Below are 17,319 nucleotides of genomic sequence, written 5' to 3'. Positions count from 1 at the left end.
ACCTTCTTCAGGACCACTTGGAGTTACTGCTAAAAATGGAGATTCCTCAACTCCATCCCAGACCCACTGAATCTCTGTTACTGAGGCTTGGATTGTGTTCCTAACAAACATCCCAGGTGGTTGATCTGTGTTCAGTGACCTGATAATTTATTGCTCTAGGACAAGGTTTCCCAAGTAAGAGGTACATATTGGAAGGCAGTCCAGGGGACACAGGGACTAATACTAGAATTTCCCATTTAGGTTTATTTTATCTAATTAAAAAAATTTCTATTTTCATGTGTTTTATTTACAGTGTTCATAATGTATTGAAACAATAATACATGAATATGTTTGTTAGTTACAATATACATATATTGGGGTACAGACTCATTGTTTCTTTTTAAATGGTGGAGTGCAAAGCAAAAAAGCAAAACAAAACAAAGCTTCAAAAAAAAAAACCAACCTAGACATTACTGCTCCAGGGAATTCATTTCCAGTTCCTTTGTATTGAGGAACAAAGTACCTCATATTTCAATGATTTATGAGGTTACCACATAAATCATTGTCTCTTCTGTTATCCAGTTCTATGTATGTGAACCATTTATAAGTTTTCACTTTACTTAAAAGCACTGAGACTTTGTAAGGTTGAAACAATTTTTCAAAGCAATCATAAAATCTCTGTAGCCCATATAAATGTAAAATGTACCCAATTTTAGTAAAACCCATTTAAAACCTTTTCTAACTGCTATTTTCCCCCCCAGAATGCTGACATTGTCTGATCATGAGATAAGTAGTTATATGAAATGCTGAGTGTTTGAACTGAAAGATAGAACTCACTTGGGTGAGTAAGTAACTCACAATTAGGAAATCTACCAATTTAAATAATTAATGAACCAGAGACCTGTTATTAAATGACCTGTTATTTCAATAATTCAGGAATACGATAGGTCACATAATACTATAGAGTCTTGTACTAATCATGAACTCAACGTGCCTCAGAGGCAGAACTCCAAAATTATAGTGGGGCCATGTGACGAAACTCCGAAATTATAATGGACTTTTGCTTTACTGAAGGTTAAGTTCTTGCCTAGGTCATGGCTCTGCAGTGAATCAAAGTTTGGAAAAACTTTTTTTCCCACTTGACTCACAGGCTGTTGGGGATGTTGTCTGCTTTTCATCTATCACTCTTCCAAAGCAGTCTTTTTAGATTCGTCAGTGCCTTTCTTGTCATTTTCAATAGTTTTCTTTATCTTTTCCTTTTTGACATTTTTGTAATTCCTGATAGTTGTTTTCTCTTTCTTCTTGAACACTCTTTTTTCATTAGAAATATTCATTAGGGAAACTCTTCTTGCTTTCTGCTTTGTCTCTGATCTTCCTATCTGATTTTTGTGGTATAATAGTATTTGTCAAATGAATAACCAGATGTCCTAACACCATTTGTTGAATAGTCCAGTTATCTCTAGTGCTTCACAGCCTCTTTATCATATACTAAAGATCTGTCAGTAAATCAAGCTTATATTTTAGTTTATTTTTCCATTGATCTATTTGTCTATTACTGCACTAGTTGAAATTACTATGGCTTTATAATACATTATGAATTTTGATAGAGCAAGAGTCCTGTCCTGGCTTCTTTTTTGGGAATTCTTGCCTCTTTCTTGTGTATCTACATAAACTTTAGAAGTGATTTGTCAAACCCCATTAAAAATCCTATTGGGGTTGTGATTGGAATTGGAATGGAATTTTAGATTGACATGGGGAATAACTGATAATTTTTGCAATAGTGAGTCTTCCCACCCAGGAATATATATTGAGATACTCCATTTATTCAGTTCCTGTGGTTCTCTTTATATTTTCATATAGAGCTTATAAATTTTTGTTACTTTGTTCTTAGCTATTTTATAAATTTCTAATACAAACTGTTGTGAATGGTATTATTTTTCTTACATTTTGTAAATTTGTTGGTGCATAGGAAAGTTGCTGATTTTTTGAATGTTTATCTTGGACTTAGCCGTCTGGATTTCCTTGGATTTCTACATAAACATTGTATCTCATGCAAATCATGACAGGGTTAATAGACCTCATTTTCCTTCTCGTCTCATTGCATTGTTTACTTCTAGAAAAATGTGGAGTGGCAGTGGTGACATGGCAAGCATTCTTGTCTTGTTCCCAATTTTGCTGGGAATGCTTCTGATACTCAGTGTTGTGTTGTGTATGTTGTATTTTTCTGGTGGGTATCTTTTCTTGTTTTAGGAAATGTTCTTATATTCCTAACTTTATGAAGAGTTCATGCCATGAATGTATGCTGAATTTCATCAGATGTCTTTCAGGCAGGAATGAGAAAATATTGCATGATTACTTGTATAGATTTCTGAAGGGTGAACAGTTCTCACTCTCCTGGCTAAACCTTGCTTGGTCATATTTTATTTTCTCTTCATGCCCAGTTTTGATTCACTAACATTTTATTTAAGCTTTTTGCCCAGTATTTGTAAATGATTTTGGTTTTTGGTTGTGGGTTGTATGTATTTGTGTGTGTGTGTGCATGCCTGCCTAGCTTTTGTTTTAGTGTTAGACTAATCTCAGAATGAACTCTAGGAGTAAATAAATAAGAATTTGTAAAGTTAAAAAATTTTTTTAATGGTATGATAGAGCTCATCCACATAACAAGTTAAGTCTTTAGAGATAGAAGTATTTTTTTTAGTCAGCCAAATATTTCCGTTGGTACTACCTTCCAGAATTACTACTACTCCTTTAAGTTTTGTAATTGTAGATTTTCCCAGAAATTCATCCGTTTCATTTAGATTTTGGAATGTTTTTGGCAGACTTAAAGTTGTATGTACCATTTTCATATAATTTTAAAGAATATCTTCTATATCAACAACTATTTCACTCTTTCCATTGCTAATAATCGTTTGTGATATTTCTTTTTATATTGTGGTCAGACTTGCCAAAAATTCAACTGGCTTTAATGGCTTTTACAGACTTGATTTTTTTGATTTTTAGATTTACTAGTTTGTTAATTTCCACCTTTATTTTAAATCAATCTTACTTTCAGGTTTCCAAGGTTATATTTTGTTGTTTTAAATGCATCTTGGATTAAATGATTACTTCAATGCTTTAAGTTGTTTTTGAAAGGAAATGCTTTTAAGATGATAAAAACTTCTTTTGAATAGTACCTTGATTGCATCACATGTGTTTTGATATGAAGTATCTCATTGTTATTCATTTTTAAGAAAACTTGTGATTTTAGTTTTGATTTCCTATTTAACCCAAAGGTTTATTTAGAAAAGTAGCTTTATAAAATATCTGGGTGGACCATTTTTTCCTAGCTTTTTATTGTTGATTTTTAGTTTTGTTGCATTTTGGATAGATAATGTAACTGATATCCTATATATAATAATTTCTTTCTGGAAATTACTGGGATATAGTCTATAGTCTAATACTTATTACTTGTTTGGGACAAAGACATATATATCTGTTATGTTAAATTTCTTAATTATTTTTATTCCTTTGGACACTTGCTTATGTTCTAAAAATATTGTTTGTTCCTTAATTTATTACTTATTCTCCTTATGATTTTAGCTTGTTTAAATTTTCTTTGGTCAGCATAAAAAATGTTTCTGTGAACATTCTTGTGCATACATCTTTGGTGAGTATTTCTGTAAGATAGGTTCCCAGAATAAGAATATGTACACACTCACATGCATACATACCTAAACTAATTGGAATAATTTAGTACACTCACAGGTTTAATTTTATACAAAGTAAATAATAATGTAATATAATATCCTCAATTTGTTTACATCACTATTATTTGGGATTTTAGTCTGTTAGTCAAACCCTGGTTGGATTGACTTTATGCCAAATAATATAGCATCAAAGTGCTCTTTTCTGTCCTTTTTCCAGGCCTAATTTCTGTTTATCTAGGATTCTATATTTTCTTTTATACATATTCTTTTTCAAGAATTATATTTGCCATTTTCAATGATCTGTGTTCATATTAATAGTAATTATTTTGACTTAACATTGTTTAACTGGTCTTTTGCATACCACCATTTCTTTTGCTGTAACGTCTCCATTCGTACTCCTCATTTTGATTTATCTCTTGATTGGCTAACTTATTTCCTTAATTTTTTTCAAGATCATGTGTACTTGCACATATGTTTATTTTGCTTTTGCATATGAATGACATCTCTCTTAACATTTATTTATTTATTGCCTTAAGACATTTTGTTCCCATGCCATGCCACTGTCTTTCCATTCTTTTCTTTTATCTGTACCTTTGAAACCAAACTACTGTTCAACAATGAAAATCACAAACCATTCTTTTATTACCATTTATTTTAAATAAATGGCTTATGTAAAGCTGCCTAAAAGCTGTAATTTTTATGAGGAACCAATTCTTCATTCTTTTTTTCTTAATTTCAGGTCGTATTTATAAGCATTTTCAGCAGCCTTTGATTACTTATGGAAAACATGATGTGACAGCCTATCCAGAGAACATAGGAGGATCCCGTTCTTTACTCGTTCTGAAGGCTCATGGTAAGTCACATGTGTAGTAGTATATTACTACTTTGGGGAATAAACTTACCTGGGGACTCAGTGCTAGCTGGATTTGGAATGGTGATGGGCATAATTTAAGAAATGTTTATAAATCTTCTTTGTTAAATGTTAACATCTATAGGTAGCAGTATCTAGCTTAATGTTTGCTAATTTTGATTAGAAATGAAGAGTAGGGATAATAAAGTGGTTTTTAACCTTCACTGCACATTAAAATCAATGGAACTTTTCAGACATCTGTAATTTTAAAATACTATCTTAGTTGTTTTTAACTGTAGCCAGGATTGAGCATCACTGGATTAATTAATGTGACCTTTATGTAGCCTTAAATATTCCATTTATGAAAATAAACATTAATAAAAAAATGATTTGTGATTTTTATTGTTCGACAGTAGTTTGGTTTCAAAGATACAGTTTTGTTCTGGAAATCTATACTTGTACTGATCAATGTACAAGTATTTGAGGGAATACAAAGTGCTCAGTGGTATACTTCGGTATCCTATATTTAAAATGCTGAAAGGAACCCAGTTGTAAGAGTAGTAGCCTGAAAACAAGGCTCTAAGGTGTTCTGGTTCTGCAGGCGAATGGTTGGTTCCACTTAAAAAGTAGCCTGGCATATTGCTGAAAAGATGAGACTTTAAAGGAGGGGAATTGTGTAGTGCATGCTAACTATACTTTGAAAATTATTCGTATTTTGGGGAACTTTCCTTATTTGGTATATTCCCTTTATCCATTCCAGTAGTTTCAATAAATGTTATCACAGTTATGCTTGAAAATAACTTTACTGTTGTTAATTTGCTTCTAGTAGTAACTCCAGTTTGATGTTAACTGGATTCAGATATAATGTGCCTATTTGTTTCGCATTATTTTATTGGAGTGAGATGTGAGAAGATTCTGAGATAACTGAGGACAGTTATATATTATGTATATTTTATATAGACAGGCTATATAAAGAACTGAAGCCAGTTGCTGAAGCCAGACAGGAGACTGGGTTTGAATCCCAACTTTGTAAATTTGGGTGAGTTACTTAACTTCTCAATTTTCAGTTTCCCCATCTAGCAAAAAACTGGAATAATAATAACTACCTCATAGGATTATCATAAAGGTCAGTTAGACTAATGCTTGTAAAGCACTTAGAGACAATGCCTGGCATGTAATAGGAACTGTGGAAGCCTTAGGTATTAAGAGTAGAAATGGTGGCAGTAAAAGCTATGATACATAGGGTGTTTTTAGGTTGTGCTCATTTGGATGTATTTTGCTGGCTATTCTATGTTTTCTGAGCATTTGGCTTGGTCATTTAAGAAACAACTTTGTTTGTGATGTCAACCATTGTACTTTCTTACCTGTAGGTGCCTTAATGTTTGTGGCATGGATGACTACTGTTAGCATAGGAGTACTCATTGCTCGGTTCTTCAAACCTGTTTTGTCAGAGGCTTTCTTTGGTGAAGCAGCTTGGTTTCAGGTAGGTGGGAGAAAAAGTTTAATGCAATTTCTGTATTATTTGAACATTTCAACATGAAAACATGAAGTAAGTGGGTTTCTTTCTTTTTTTGTGGTTATAATTGTAGTTCTGGAATCCTAATAATTTCTTTTTGCCCTTTGGTTTCCTAGAAAATACTTGATGGAGGTCAAAATAGAGACAGCTTTGTGAAGGGTCAGACTGGGTTGGAAAATATATCAAGGCCATCTGCATCCCTTTGTAACAAAGACTTTGGGACCCAGATGATCCTGACTTATGTGTATAGTTGCCTGGGGAGAGGCTGGAATATCATTCACCTACTGTACTGAGTACAGATGGGTCAAGGTGGGCAGGAGAGCAGAAGAAACAGTGGGTGCTCACTGCATTTCCAAGCAGAGGTCTGTCCCCTGGGTGATGGGCCACTGCATGTTAGACTATCCTTAGCTCACCAGTCAGGATCACCTGTCTCCTATATGTTTGGGAAGAGAAACTAGAAGTGTTTCTTTTCATGCTGAGCTGAGGAAGCAGTTTCATAATAAATGAGCAAGAGTCAATAAGTACCCCTCAAAACAAAGCAAAACAAACCTTATCTTTCATGTGTTATGCAGTATAGATATTTGCACATATAGCGAAGATCAATGAGTATGTGTTGAGATACAATGTACATGTCTGTAGAAAAAATACTGCTTGTTGGAACGTTTTTGACTTCATAAGGGGGTTCTTAAGCTTCATATTCATATAAATTTGTAACCTTTAAGATTTACCTTATCTAACATCATCTCTCACTATTGGCTGGCAGGGGCAATCTGTTTTATCTGTTCTCACTACTGCTACATGCCTAGCTCCTGTCTGTCTTTGCCTTTGATTGCTCTCTCTGTCTCTCATCTCATCATGTGGATATTGCCAATTGGAGAACTCTATGTCTCCTCTTCACCAGTCCAAATCCTCTACTGCCTTTAAAACTGTATCTCTCTCTATATATATAGTGTGACATACATATACAAGGTGGTGATGTACCCTACTTTCCCTGGGATAGTTTTGGTTTGCATCAGTATCCTGGCATAATCAATTAACTGCCCATTTTCACTCAATATTCTTCTCATTTGGACGATGAATTGCACATTGTATATATGTTTCTCTCAGCTACTCAATTATATCCCAAGCTTCTTGGGAGATAGTACTTTCTGTTTTCTTGCTATCTCATTGTATCTGGGGTAGCACTGCGCTTGGTGGGGGAACTTAAAAGTGTGCTCTGTGTGTAGAATGTCCATGCCTGCTGTCTCTGCAGGTGAAGTCGTTACAAATGCTTTTGATTGATGAGGATGGCAGCTTAGGGTTTTCTTTAAAATTCAGTCGTACATTAAAATATTTTTTTAACTGACCACAAACTGTGATGGATCTCAGAGGAATGCATGTGCCTTCAGTGAATCTCCCTCCATGACCTTTTCACCACAGTAACACCAGCTCCTTTTTCCTATGTAGTTAATGCTCATCTCACTTTGACGTTTCATCCTTGCAGATCCATCGGATGCTCATGTTCACTACTACTGCCCTCACCTGCATTGCTTTTGCTCTGCCATTTATTTACAGGGGTGGCTGGAGTTGGGTAAGTATATCTTAAGTAGGATGCTTTTAAAGAAATTCATTTTAATCTCGAAGGAGATTGCTATGTTATTCCCAAATGGTGGATGAGAAGATGTTTCTGCATGTATGTATCTCTTTCATTCCTTTTTAAATCATCTGATGACTATTTCACACAGTTGGAGGGCAGGCATAGAGTGAGGATGTCAGTGCAGATTACTTGGTAATGAAATATATTTTTAGGCTGCATCAAATGTTATGTACACAATATATAGCTTTCAGAGTTTTTGCACTGTAGAGTGGTGAAAAGTCAAAGTGTGGAACTGAAGGAATGTGAGCACTGCGAGTGGTTTTCTCTAATGCTCTGATTACCACTAAGCTAACAGGACTTGCATTCCACCTATGGGACCAGTTGTGCAGAGTGCTTTAAGTGTGTTATCAAATTGAAACCTCAAATGAAGTAGTTATTGATAATAATCTCATATCACGAATGAAGAAACTGAGGCTTTTTCTCAAATGCTTATCAAGCTTACACCTCTTTAGCTTAGACCATTCTCTTCTTGAGACTCACATGTACAACCGTCTACTTAGGTCTTCAACTTACATGTCTAAGACATCTTCAGCTTACCACATCCAAAATGGAATGCCTGATATTTCTTAACAGTCTTGGTCCACCTGCTGCATCCCCATGTTAGCTGTTGGTGGTTCCTTTCTTAGGCCAAAACCTTGGAATTATCCTTAACTCTACTTTCTTATACACCCCATATAAATTCATCAGGAAATCCCACTAACTCTACAATAAAATACAACACTTCTCACCATCACTGATACTACTATTTTTGTTTGAGCCAGCATCATCTTTTGCCTGGACTGTTTGAGTAGGCACCTGACTGGTCTCTCCACTTCAGCCCTGGTCAATGCACAGTATGTTTTCAACCAAGAAGGCAGAGTGATTTAAAAAAAAATGTAAGTCAGATCATATCATTCCTATGCTCCAGATCAGTTTCCCTGCCTCTCAATTTTGTTCAAAGTTAAGGCCAAAATCTTTCCAAAGACCTCTATGATTAGGCTTCCAGGTACTTCGAACTGATTGCAACCTCTCCTTATCCCATAACTCACTGCATTCACACTGGCCTGCCACCCGACACGCTCCTGCATTGTAGTCTTTGCAAAGATACTTCCTTCTGCCTTGGTCCTGCTTCCTCTAGTCCCTCACTTCTTTAAGTCCTGCTCAGTTAGTAGCTTCCCAGAGTGCCCTGCCCTGCTCTGTTGTTTCCCGTTGCACTCTTTACCGTATGGTATTGCATATAGTTTACTTACTTATTACATTTTTTCTTTTGCCTTCCACACTAGCATGTAAGCTCTATGAAGGTCAGGATATTTACTGCTCTGTTCACTGGTGTATCTTACGCACCTAGAATGGATTCTGGCACATAACAGCAACTCAGGAAATATTTATTGAATGAGTGAATAAGGCTTACTGAGAATAAGTGATGTACCTAAGGTCAGAGCCATTTTACTTTTCCAGTTTTATAGCCAGTCAAAATTTAATATTTTAATTAGGGTTATTGCCACAAGGAGTTATATTGATGGATCTTGGGTCACAGATATTACTAGGAAATGTTTCTCCTGCTTTTTAGATAGTTTATAAATTGGTCACCTATTGTTTTTAAAGGCAATTATGAAGATTTTCTCATAAGAATCAAGACATCAGAACCTTGTTTTATCCAGGCATTTGGGACAAGTGTTCAAAACACCTATTTTGTGAGCTGTAATTTGTAGTCTTTGCAGTTTATGGATAGGATAGTTTAGAGGTTAAGAGCACAGTTTTACAGCCAGACTACTGAGATTCAAATCCAGATGTCCTCAATTACCTGGGACCCCTTGGGCAAGTTACTTAACTTCTCTGTCTTCCCGTTTACTCATCTATAAAATGGGGATAGGATAGTATCTACTGCATAGGCTTCCTGGGAGCTGAGAGTCAGTGGCCTGCAAACACACTGGACAGTCCCCAGCACACTCGAAGCACATACAAGGATTTTCTTGCTGCTGTTACTGTTCTTTATTGGACAGAGTCGCTTTCCATCTCCATGGTACTGGCTATAATTTTATCTGTATGTGACCAAGTCCATGGTTTGGAAGTGTTCTTTTGTCATCTTTAGTCCCTATTTACAAAAGCTTCCTAGCATGGCTTAGAAACCACTATATCCTTGTTCTAGATCACAGATTTTAGATCCTGCCTGAGCATGGAAGTCAGTGACAACAGATGGTCATATCCCTCCATCCAAACAGGTCAAAGTTAGAGCGTTATCTTAGTTCTCATCTTTAGGTTTTAGGTGAAATGACTGTGCAAAGTAGTCTAACCCAACTGTTTGTTGTTCTGAGCAGGCATGCAACGTCACTGAGAGGCATGTGGTTAAAGTGTTGAGATACTTGATGTTTTTTCTTGGGTTAGAACTTCATTCTGAACAGAGGAGATAAGTTTTTAATATAGTGACTATACAGGTTATTCATTTAATCAGCAAACACTTGCTGAGTGACTAAGGTGCTTAAGCGCTGGAGTTACAAAGAATCAAACAGAACCTTCATCGCAGGGAACAGAGATGTCTGAACAAATAGTTACAATACATTGGGATGATTGCTCTTAACACATGGATACTAACTAGTCCTAGGTGAGCTGCAAATGGCTATACTGGTGTTGGAGATCATCTAACATCCCGACGGGGAAGAGAGGCGGTGTTCTGTGCATGGATTCCGCCACAAGCACTTACACCCTGTGTGGCCTTGGACATATTACTTCGTATCTTTGAGCTTAGTCCCCTCCTTTTAAAAGTGGGATATTGATAAGTGTCAAGCCTCATGGTGAGCATCAGTGATGATGTATGTAAAGTATACACCTGGTGTAGAGTAGATACTCAGTGAATGGTGCCTATTGTTATCATTATTAAATGTTTAAAGCTACAGAAAAACACTTTATCTGTGTGTATTATTTATAACTTGAGGATTTAAATTGATAGATGAGATCGAGACCATTAAAATGATACAACTTTGTTCAGTATGCAGGTTATCACCCGTATCTTGGTTGTGTTGTGATGATTTTAGCAGTTCTTCAGCCTCTTTTGGCAGCCTTCCGGCCACCTGTATATGACCCAAGGTACTTACAGCTTTTATATAAGAATGCTCGTAATGTGGGATATTGTTAGTTGGTAAACTAAGTTCTTTTCAAGTTGAAACATTTTGCATTTCATAAAATACAGTGATAGATTATATTTACTTTAAGAGGTTTTAAAATGTGTTTCAGATATCCAATTCCTAGGCAATAAGGGAAATTGCATGCTCTTTATTCTTTGGGGAATTAATTGCAGTTCCATCACTTTTAAAAACACTGACTGGTTCTTTATTTGGTAGAAGGCAAATGTTTAACTGGACTCACTGGAGTATGGGAACAGCTGCTAGAATAATAGCAGGTAAGTAATTGTGATGCCACTTATTCATATATAATTGCTGGCTGTTTATACTGCAAGTTGTAATTTGGCTTAAATGATTTTTAGATGCATTAGTAATTGGAGTAATTGCTTGTTGAGGAGAAATCAGCCTTAAACATTGAAATCCAGGAAGTAATTTCTAGAGGTAACCATTTAAGTCATTATTTTAGTTTGAAGCTTAAGGTTTTAAAAATGACTTTTAAAAACTCCCTGTTAAGACTTTTTTTTCAAGTATTCACTTGTGCCAGCAGAATAAGTTATGCTAATGGACAAATATGTAAGCAGTTCAAGTTGAGGGTCATTCACGAGTTGGGCTGAGGTGGTCTGGGGTGGAGGAGTGGGTGGAGGTGGGTGTCCCAGCTCTCTGTCTCTGGGTCCTTTCCATGGGGATGGTACCTTCCAGAGAAGGGTGGTTTTAAAAAGTTAAGTATGGCTGTCCAATATATTTCAAGGCTCTACATAGTAAATACCTATGCTAACACCTCTTACTCTCACAGTGTTGTAGTCTGTGGGGGTTCTTCATGGGAGGGTAGGTATAGTTAGCAATGGTTGCCTATGTTGTACACTTAAAACTTTTTGGAAAGTTTGGATGCCTCTTTTTTAACAATTGGTAGATCATAATTATTTTTTCATCTGAATTTTTCAAGTCTTATAATTAAAAAAAGCTAACCTAACTATTTGGTCTTAAATATTAATCTAATTCATCTTATAAACTCTTTTAGGATGTTCGATGTGATGCACACCTACACACACTCACAGTTACCTCTCTTGGTAGTAACTACATTTGAATATATATTTCTGTCTTATAAATATAGTGGCAGCAATGTTCCTGGGAATGGATTTACCAGGACTGTGTCTTCCTGGCCCATGGAAAACCTATGCAATGATTGGATTTGTAGCTTGGCATGTTGGGACTGAGATTCTTCTGGAGATACATACTTACCGACTCTCTCGGAAAGGTGATTTCCTCAAAATGCCATGTTACATAGAATTACTTTTATACAAACTATAAGAATATAATTAGTTTCCTAATAGTACTATGGTTGACTATTACATGGTAGCTCACTAAAAATTTTCGTGGTGACTCAGTCAGCCGTAGAACTTGTAGAAATTTTTTTGCCTTTGTTTTTTATATTCATTAGTATTAGAATTTGTGCGAAAATATAAGGGGAAGATTTTAGGTTTGCGGGAAGAAGTCTTCGTTTTGACTTTGCATGCTAGTCTGTCCTGGAGCCACTGCTAGCTGAGAAACCCGAAAGCAGGGAGCTGAGAACTCTGAGGTGGAAGAAGAGGAGACGCTCCAAGCTAACACAGGGCACAACTGCAGACCGATTTTACCTATTGGACAAACTCTCTGTGTGCTATTACTTAGGTGGCTGTATAGATCATATCTAGCTAGCTAACTTGGCCCAGATAGGAAGGACTTCTTTGCTCGAGCTCTCCAGAGGCCAAGTCTGTTTTGATCTTAGTGCCAAATGAGCCTTAGACAGGGTCAAGAGACCTATAGCCATTAGGGGGGAGAGATTACTAGAGAATGGGTGACATTTTAAACTAGCTTGGATTCTGGGCCATGTTCTTTGTGCCTTATCTGGTTTTCAATGCCCCAAATGATAAGTAAAGGTGGCCTTCTAAAAACAAAACCACTTTGTTGTCTAGTGTACATGCTGTGAATCTAGGAGCTTGGGCAGCTTTTAATAGAGTGATAAATACCCTTTTATTTTTTTGTTCTTGTTAGGGTCACATAGATGGGGCTTTTGGGGAACCACTGGTTTATGGCTTGCTGTTTGAAGAACATATGTACTTAAAATTTGGTTTGTTAGGACTTTGATATGGTATCTATTGACTAGGAGAAGAGACATATTTTAAGTCCCTTGATGATTGTGTGCCATGCTATCTTGTCCAAATTTGTGAGAGTCTTAAATATTAAGGAAGTTTACAACATTTGGTTGCTTGAAATGGGAGAATACGTACCAGTGAAAATCAGAATGCTACAAATCAGGGCTTTTTTTTTGAGTCAGTTACCTGTATACTCACTGGACTTACAAACTTACATTATTGTTCTTGACAGTTGAGATACTGGATGATGATAGAGTTCAGATCCTTCAGTCATTTACTGTAGCTGAAACACAAGTAAGTCCTCCTTTTCTTATTTATTGACATAAATTTAATGATAGTAGTTTCTTTCATATCTCAATTTCTTCTTTCAGGGTCATGCTTTTAAAAAGGTGGTGTTAGCAGTTTATGTCTGTGGGAATGTGACTTTTCTCATTATATTCTTATCTGCAATCAACCATCTATGAGCAAGCAAAGACCTTGGCTTTGCAAATAGGTGATAATTATCATCAAGCCAAAGCAACTTAAAGCCTGTACTGACTGCCTGGAGTATATTCATGAATTCTAATTTGGATGACCAGACCATGTCTATAGATGGATTTTGAAGTCTGGTTCTTTGGAGATCAACATTCAACAGGGTCCTATAGACTATGAACTAATGTCAAGCTCTTATGTATCAAGGGAAGGTTGTACTTGTGGAGAAATGACTCTCAAATATTTTTTACACTGAGATTTTAAGAATGTTAGCATTTCATGACGAACTATTTGGAAAAACAGCAAAGATGTCAATAGGACAAAATGGAGATTGTATTAAGTAAATGTATTTTGGAATGTAAAAGGTGCTATGGTACTTCAAAGAAAAAATTACTTTTTAAATTTTTTACTACTTTTTTTTATCTAATGGTCTTTCTTAGGACTTTTGAGAAGCTACATTTTTGAGTATTCTGTATATTTTGTTACTTCTCAGGTAAGGGTGAAAGTGAGGCCAACTCCATTTCATTAACATTTAAATATATTATGAATATTATAATTTTTTAACAATGAAATGCAAGTGTGCAATGTCTGCTTAAGACTTTATATATTCAGCTACAGAGCTGCAATGGCATTTTATATGTTAATTGTTTTGACTGTAAGATTTAAGTCCTAGCCTTTGGAAATTACAGGCCTGCATTTCAAAATTAATAAAATTCACCCTTATGAATATATTTAAGTTATTCTCTTTCTTTGTAGTAATAAATACTATGGTGGTTCTCTTTTGTTAGAAGTTCCTGATGCTGTAATGAATTGGAATAATCAGTGTTATTTTCCTACCTATTCCAGTAAATTCTGTTTTCCTGTTGGGTCTCCCATTTGCTATGAGGACTTCTAGCCAATGGGTGGCACCACAATATCAAAGTACTGCTTTGTTCTTGTTCCCTTGTGCTGTGATTTCATTTTTAGTACTTAAGATAGTATCAAGGGTGACATTTTCTTTAAGATCCACCAACTCTTAATCTTTTTTTGAAAAATTCCTGCCTTTTTTTTTTCGATGGGAGCTGGATGTCAGGGTTATCGGTTAGAAACTGAAATTAGGGACTAATGTTATTTTCTGGTTTCATTTCTGTATGTTTTGTAGCCATGATTCTTTGTAACATACCTTTGACCCTGTAACAAATGAATACAACTATCTTAAGCAAGGAAAAAGCAAAACAGGACATTCTTAAAATAAAAATTTTAGGGAGGCCTATTTTATTTTTTTAGGTGTACTTTCTGATTGTTATAGTTTCTGCTGGATCAAGGGCCTAATTTCTGTCTGGTGTAAATAATAGCCTTGGCTGTGTATTTAATCTTACTGGGCAAAATGATATGAAAGTTTTGTTTCTTCTCCTTATGTAGGTATTTATAATAAGTAGCTTAGGATTGAGATGTGAACTTTCTGTGTTCAAGTTCTAAAAGTGCCAGGCTACTTATATTCTAAATTTTCTTTCTGAATGTATTTATTTAAAAAAGAAAATTAAATGTGTACTAAAATATTTTTCTCCAGTTTTCAATTATAGGGGGTTAAAGATTAGTAAATTTCTCTTAATAAATTAAGAAATTTGATATTTGATTAAAAATAAATTTGATATTTGACAAAGAAAGATTATTTTAAGGAGATGAGCCTTGGTGTGATTGGTTTTCAAATACATGAACTTTCTGGATTTCCAGTGCTTAGGCTAAGATATTTTAACTTTTTCTTTTTCCAGAATTCATCTGTTAGTACAGTTTTGATATATTATCAGCTGATATGCAGAGTTGTCTAAAAAGTCTTTGTCATTTGTCTTTGTCAAATCTTAGCAGACCAAAACTTTTCATTAATATCAAATTATGATTCTTCTGCTTAAGAGTGGTTGATATCCACAGATTGAAAATGCATATTCTTCACTCCTGTCAATTTTTCTTCTTGTTTTTTAAATAAACAATCTGGGTTTTTTTTTGTTGTTTGTTTCTTTTGCTAGAAGTAATAGTTAACTAAATGCCTTTATGTCTTCAGCATTGTTGCCCTAAATAGTGAGCAAAGATCATAAGTTTTCTTCTTGCAGATGGGTTCCTCTATAAAATAAAAATAAACATGTTTTTTGGAAAAAATGGAACAAATTCTAGAAAATTATAATTCAAGTAGCATTAATAACTGAAGCTATTTTTGTTTTTATTATTTTCTGGTCTATGGAGATTAATCTTAAATTCACAGGTAGCCTATGGCATAGATTATCAGATAAATGAACCAAATTCACTTTAGTGCTTACTTGATTTTTATCAGGATTTTTGGCTGTAATGTGTTTTAAGTGATAGTTGTCCCTTCCACATCCTGCTCCCATCCAGGATGCAGTGGCGAAAGACAGATGCAGCAGATGCCAGCTGGGAGGGTCTAGGGGCACATGTAGCTTTTGGTTGAATTCTTTTTATCTGTGTACTCTGGTTAAACAGGGCAAAAAGAAAAAGAACAAAGGTCCTTGTTTAAGATAGTTCATTATAAATGGAAATGAAAGAAAGTGTTCTAAGTTCTTTGTAAAACTGGTTAGGATACATGCTGTCCCTACCCATATCTTGCTTCTTTTCTCCTTGCCTAGTATCCACCAAGTTCATCTGTGCATCCAGGTGACTTATGGTTGTCTGCCTAGAATGCCCTTTCTGTGCCTCTGTTCCTGCCAAAAGCTAGTTTGTTAGGTTCTTGTCCTTGGAGCCTTATTTGACTCTCCCTTCTGCTCTCTCCCCACCCTGCCCATCCTCATAAATGTGGTGGTGTATGTCAGAGTGCAGGGAATGGAGTTGGAAGACCTGACTATGCATGTTGGATTTATAAGCTGCATGTCCTTGGGCAAGCCAGTTACCTTCTGTGAGCCTTACTCCTTCACTGGTAAAGTCCATCTTGTGGGGCAGTTGTGAGGAATGAACAAAGTGATGTCAGCAAAATGTGCTTTGTGCATGTTGTTGATGATATGGTTGCTGTTTGATTAAACTTTCATAGTTTTTACATGTAAAATGTGTATTTTTAATTTTATAAAAAATTTGATGTCCACCTTGGAAACATTATGCTAACTGAAATAGCCAGACACAAAAGGACATCTGTTGTCTGGTTTTTACTTATTTGAAGTATTCGACTTGTTAAATTCATGGAGGTAGAAAGTAAAATGGTGATTACCAGGTACTGGGGGTTGGGAGGAATGGGAAGTTATGTTTTAATGGGCACAGTACTTCTATTTGGGATAATGAAATACTTCTGGAGAGGGATAACAGTGATACTTGCACAACACTGAATGTACTTAATGCACTGAATTGTATACTTTAAAGTGTTAAAATGGTAAATTTTGTGTTACGTGTATTTTGCCACAGTAAAAAAAAAAAAATTTTGATACTCATTGCAGCACCATTTACAATAGCCAAATGATGGTAATAGCCAACATGTGCATTAACAGATGAATGGATAAACAGATTGTGGTACATACATACAGTGGAATATTATTCAGCCATATAAAGGAATGAAGTACTGATACATGGTATAATGTGTATGAACTTTCAAAAAATTATGCTAAGTATAAAAAGCCAAACATAAAAGGTCACATATTCCATTTATATGAAATATCCAGAATAAATAAATCCACAGAGCAGAGTAGTGGTTGCCAGCGGTTAGGAATGGGAGAGGAAGGAATGGGCAGTAGTGGGTATAAGATTTTATCTTGCGGTGAGGAAAATATTTTGGAGGTAGAGGTGATAGTTGTACAACATTGTGAATATAAGAAATGCCCCTGAACTGGCCACTTAAAAATGGTTGTTTCATGTTATATGAATTTCACCTCAGTAAAACAAGTATTTGTCTTATTACTGCTCTTGGTTTATACCTTTGGGTGGAAAGATCTGGTGGTTGTGCCCACCCTAAACTTGGTATCAGCTTAATTTCTTGTTTTG

General features: G+C 35.4%; 1 protein-coding gene across 1 annotated transcript in view; it reads left to right on the top strand.

The window, feature by feature from the left end:
- Nucleotides 1-16,396, top strand: part of FRRS1 (ferric chelate reductase 1) — a 55,421-nt gene extending 39,025 nt beyond the window's left edge. Inside the window, exons 9-16 of the mRNA XM_036883875.2 lie at nt 4,405-4,518; nt 5,886-5,998; nt 7,515-7,601; nt 10,633-10,730; nt 10,985-11,043; nt 11,877-12,020; nt 13,130-13,191; nt 13,269-16,396. Of these exons, the coding sequence (XP_036739770.1) occupies nt 4,405-4,518; nt 5,886-5,998; nt 7,515-7,601; nt 10,633-10,730; nt 10,985-11,043; nt 11,877-12,020; nt 13,130-13,191; nt 13,269-13,361 (770 nt within the window). The 3' untranslated portion in view covers nt 13,362-16,396. The remainder of the gene's footprint in view (nt 1-4,404; nt 4,519-5,885; nt 5,999-7,514; nt 7,602-10,632; nt 10,731-10,984; nt 11,044-11,876; nt 12,021-13,129; nt 13,192-13,268) is intronic.
- Nucleotides 16,397-17,319: the final 923 nt, after the last annotated feature.

This window comes from Manis pentadactyla, chromosome 4, assembly GCF_030020395.1.
Source record: "Manis pentadactyla isolate mManPen7 chromosome 4, mManPen7.hap1, whole genome shotgun sequence".
NCBI classification, from domain to species: domain Eukaryota; kingdom Metazoa; phylum Chordata; class Mammalia; order Pholidota; family Manidae; genus Manis; species Manis pentadactyla.
The sequence above is the reverse complement of the archived record's forward strand: the minus strand, read 5'-3'. Positions and strand labels throughout refer to the sequence as shown.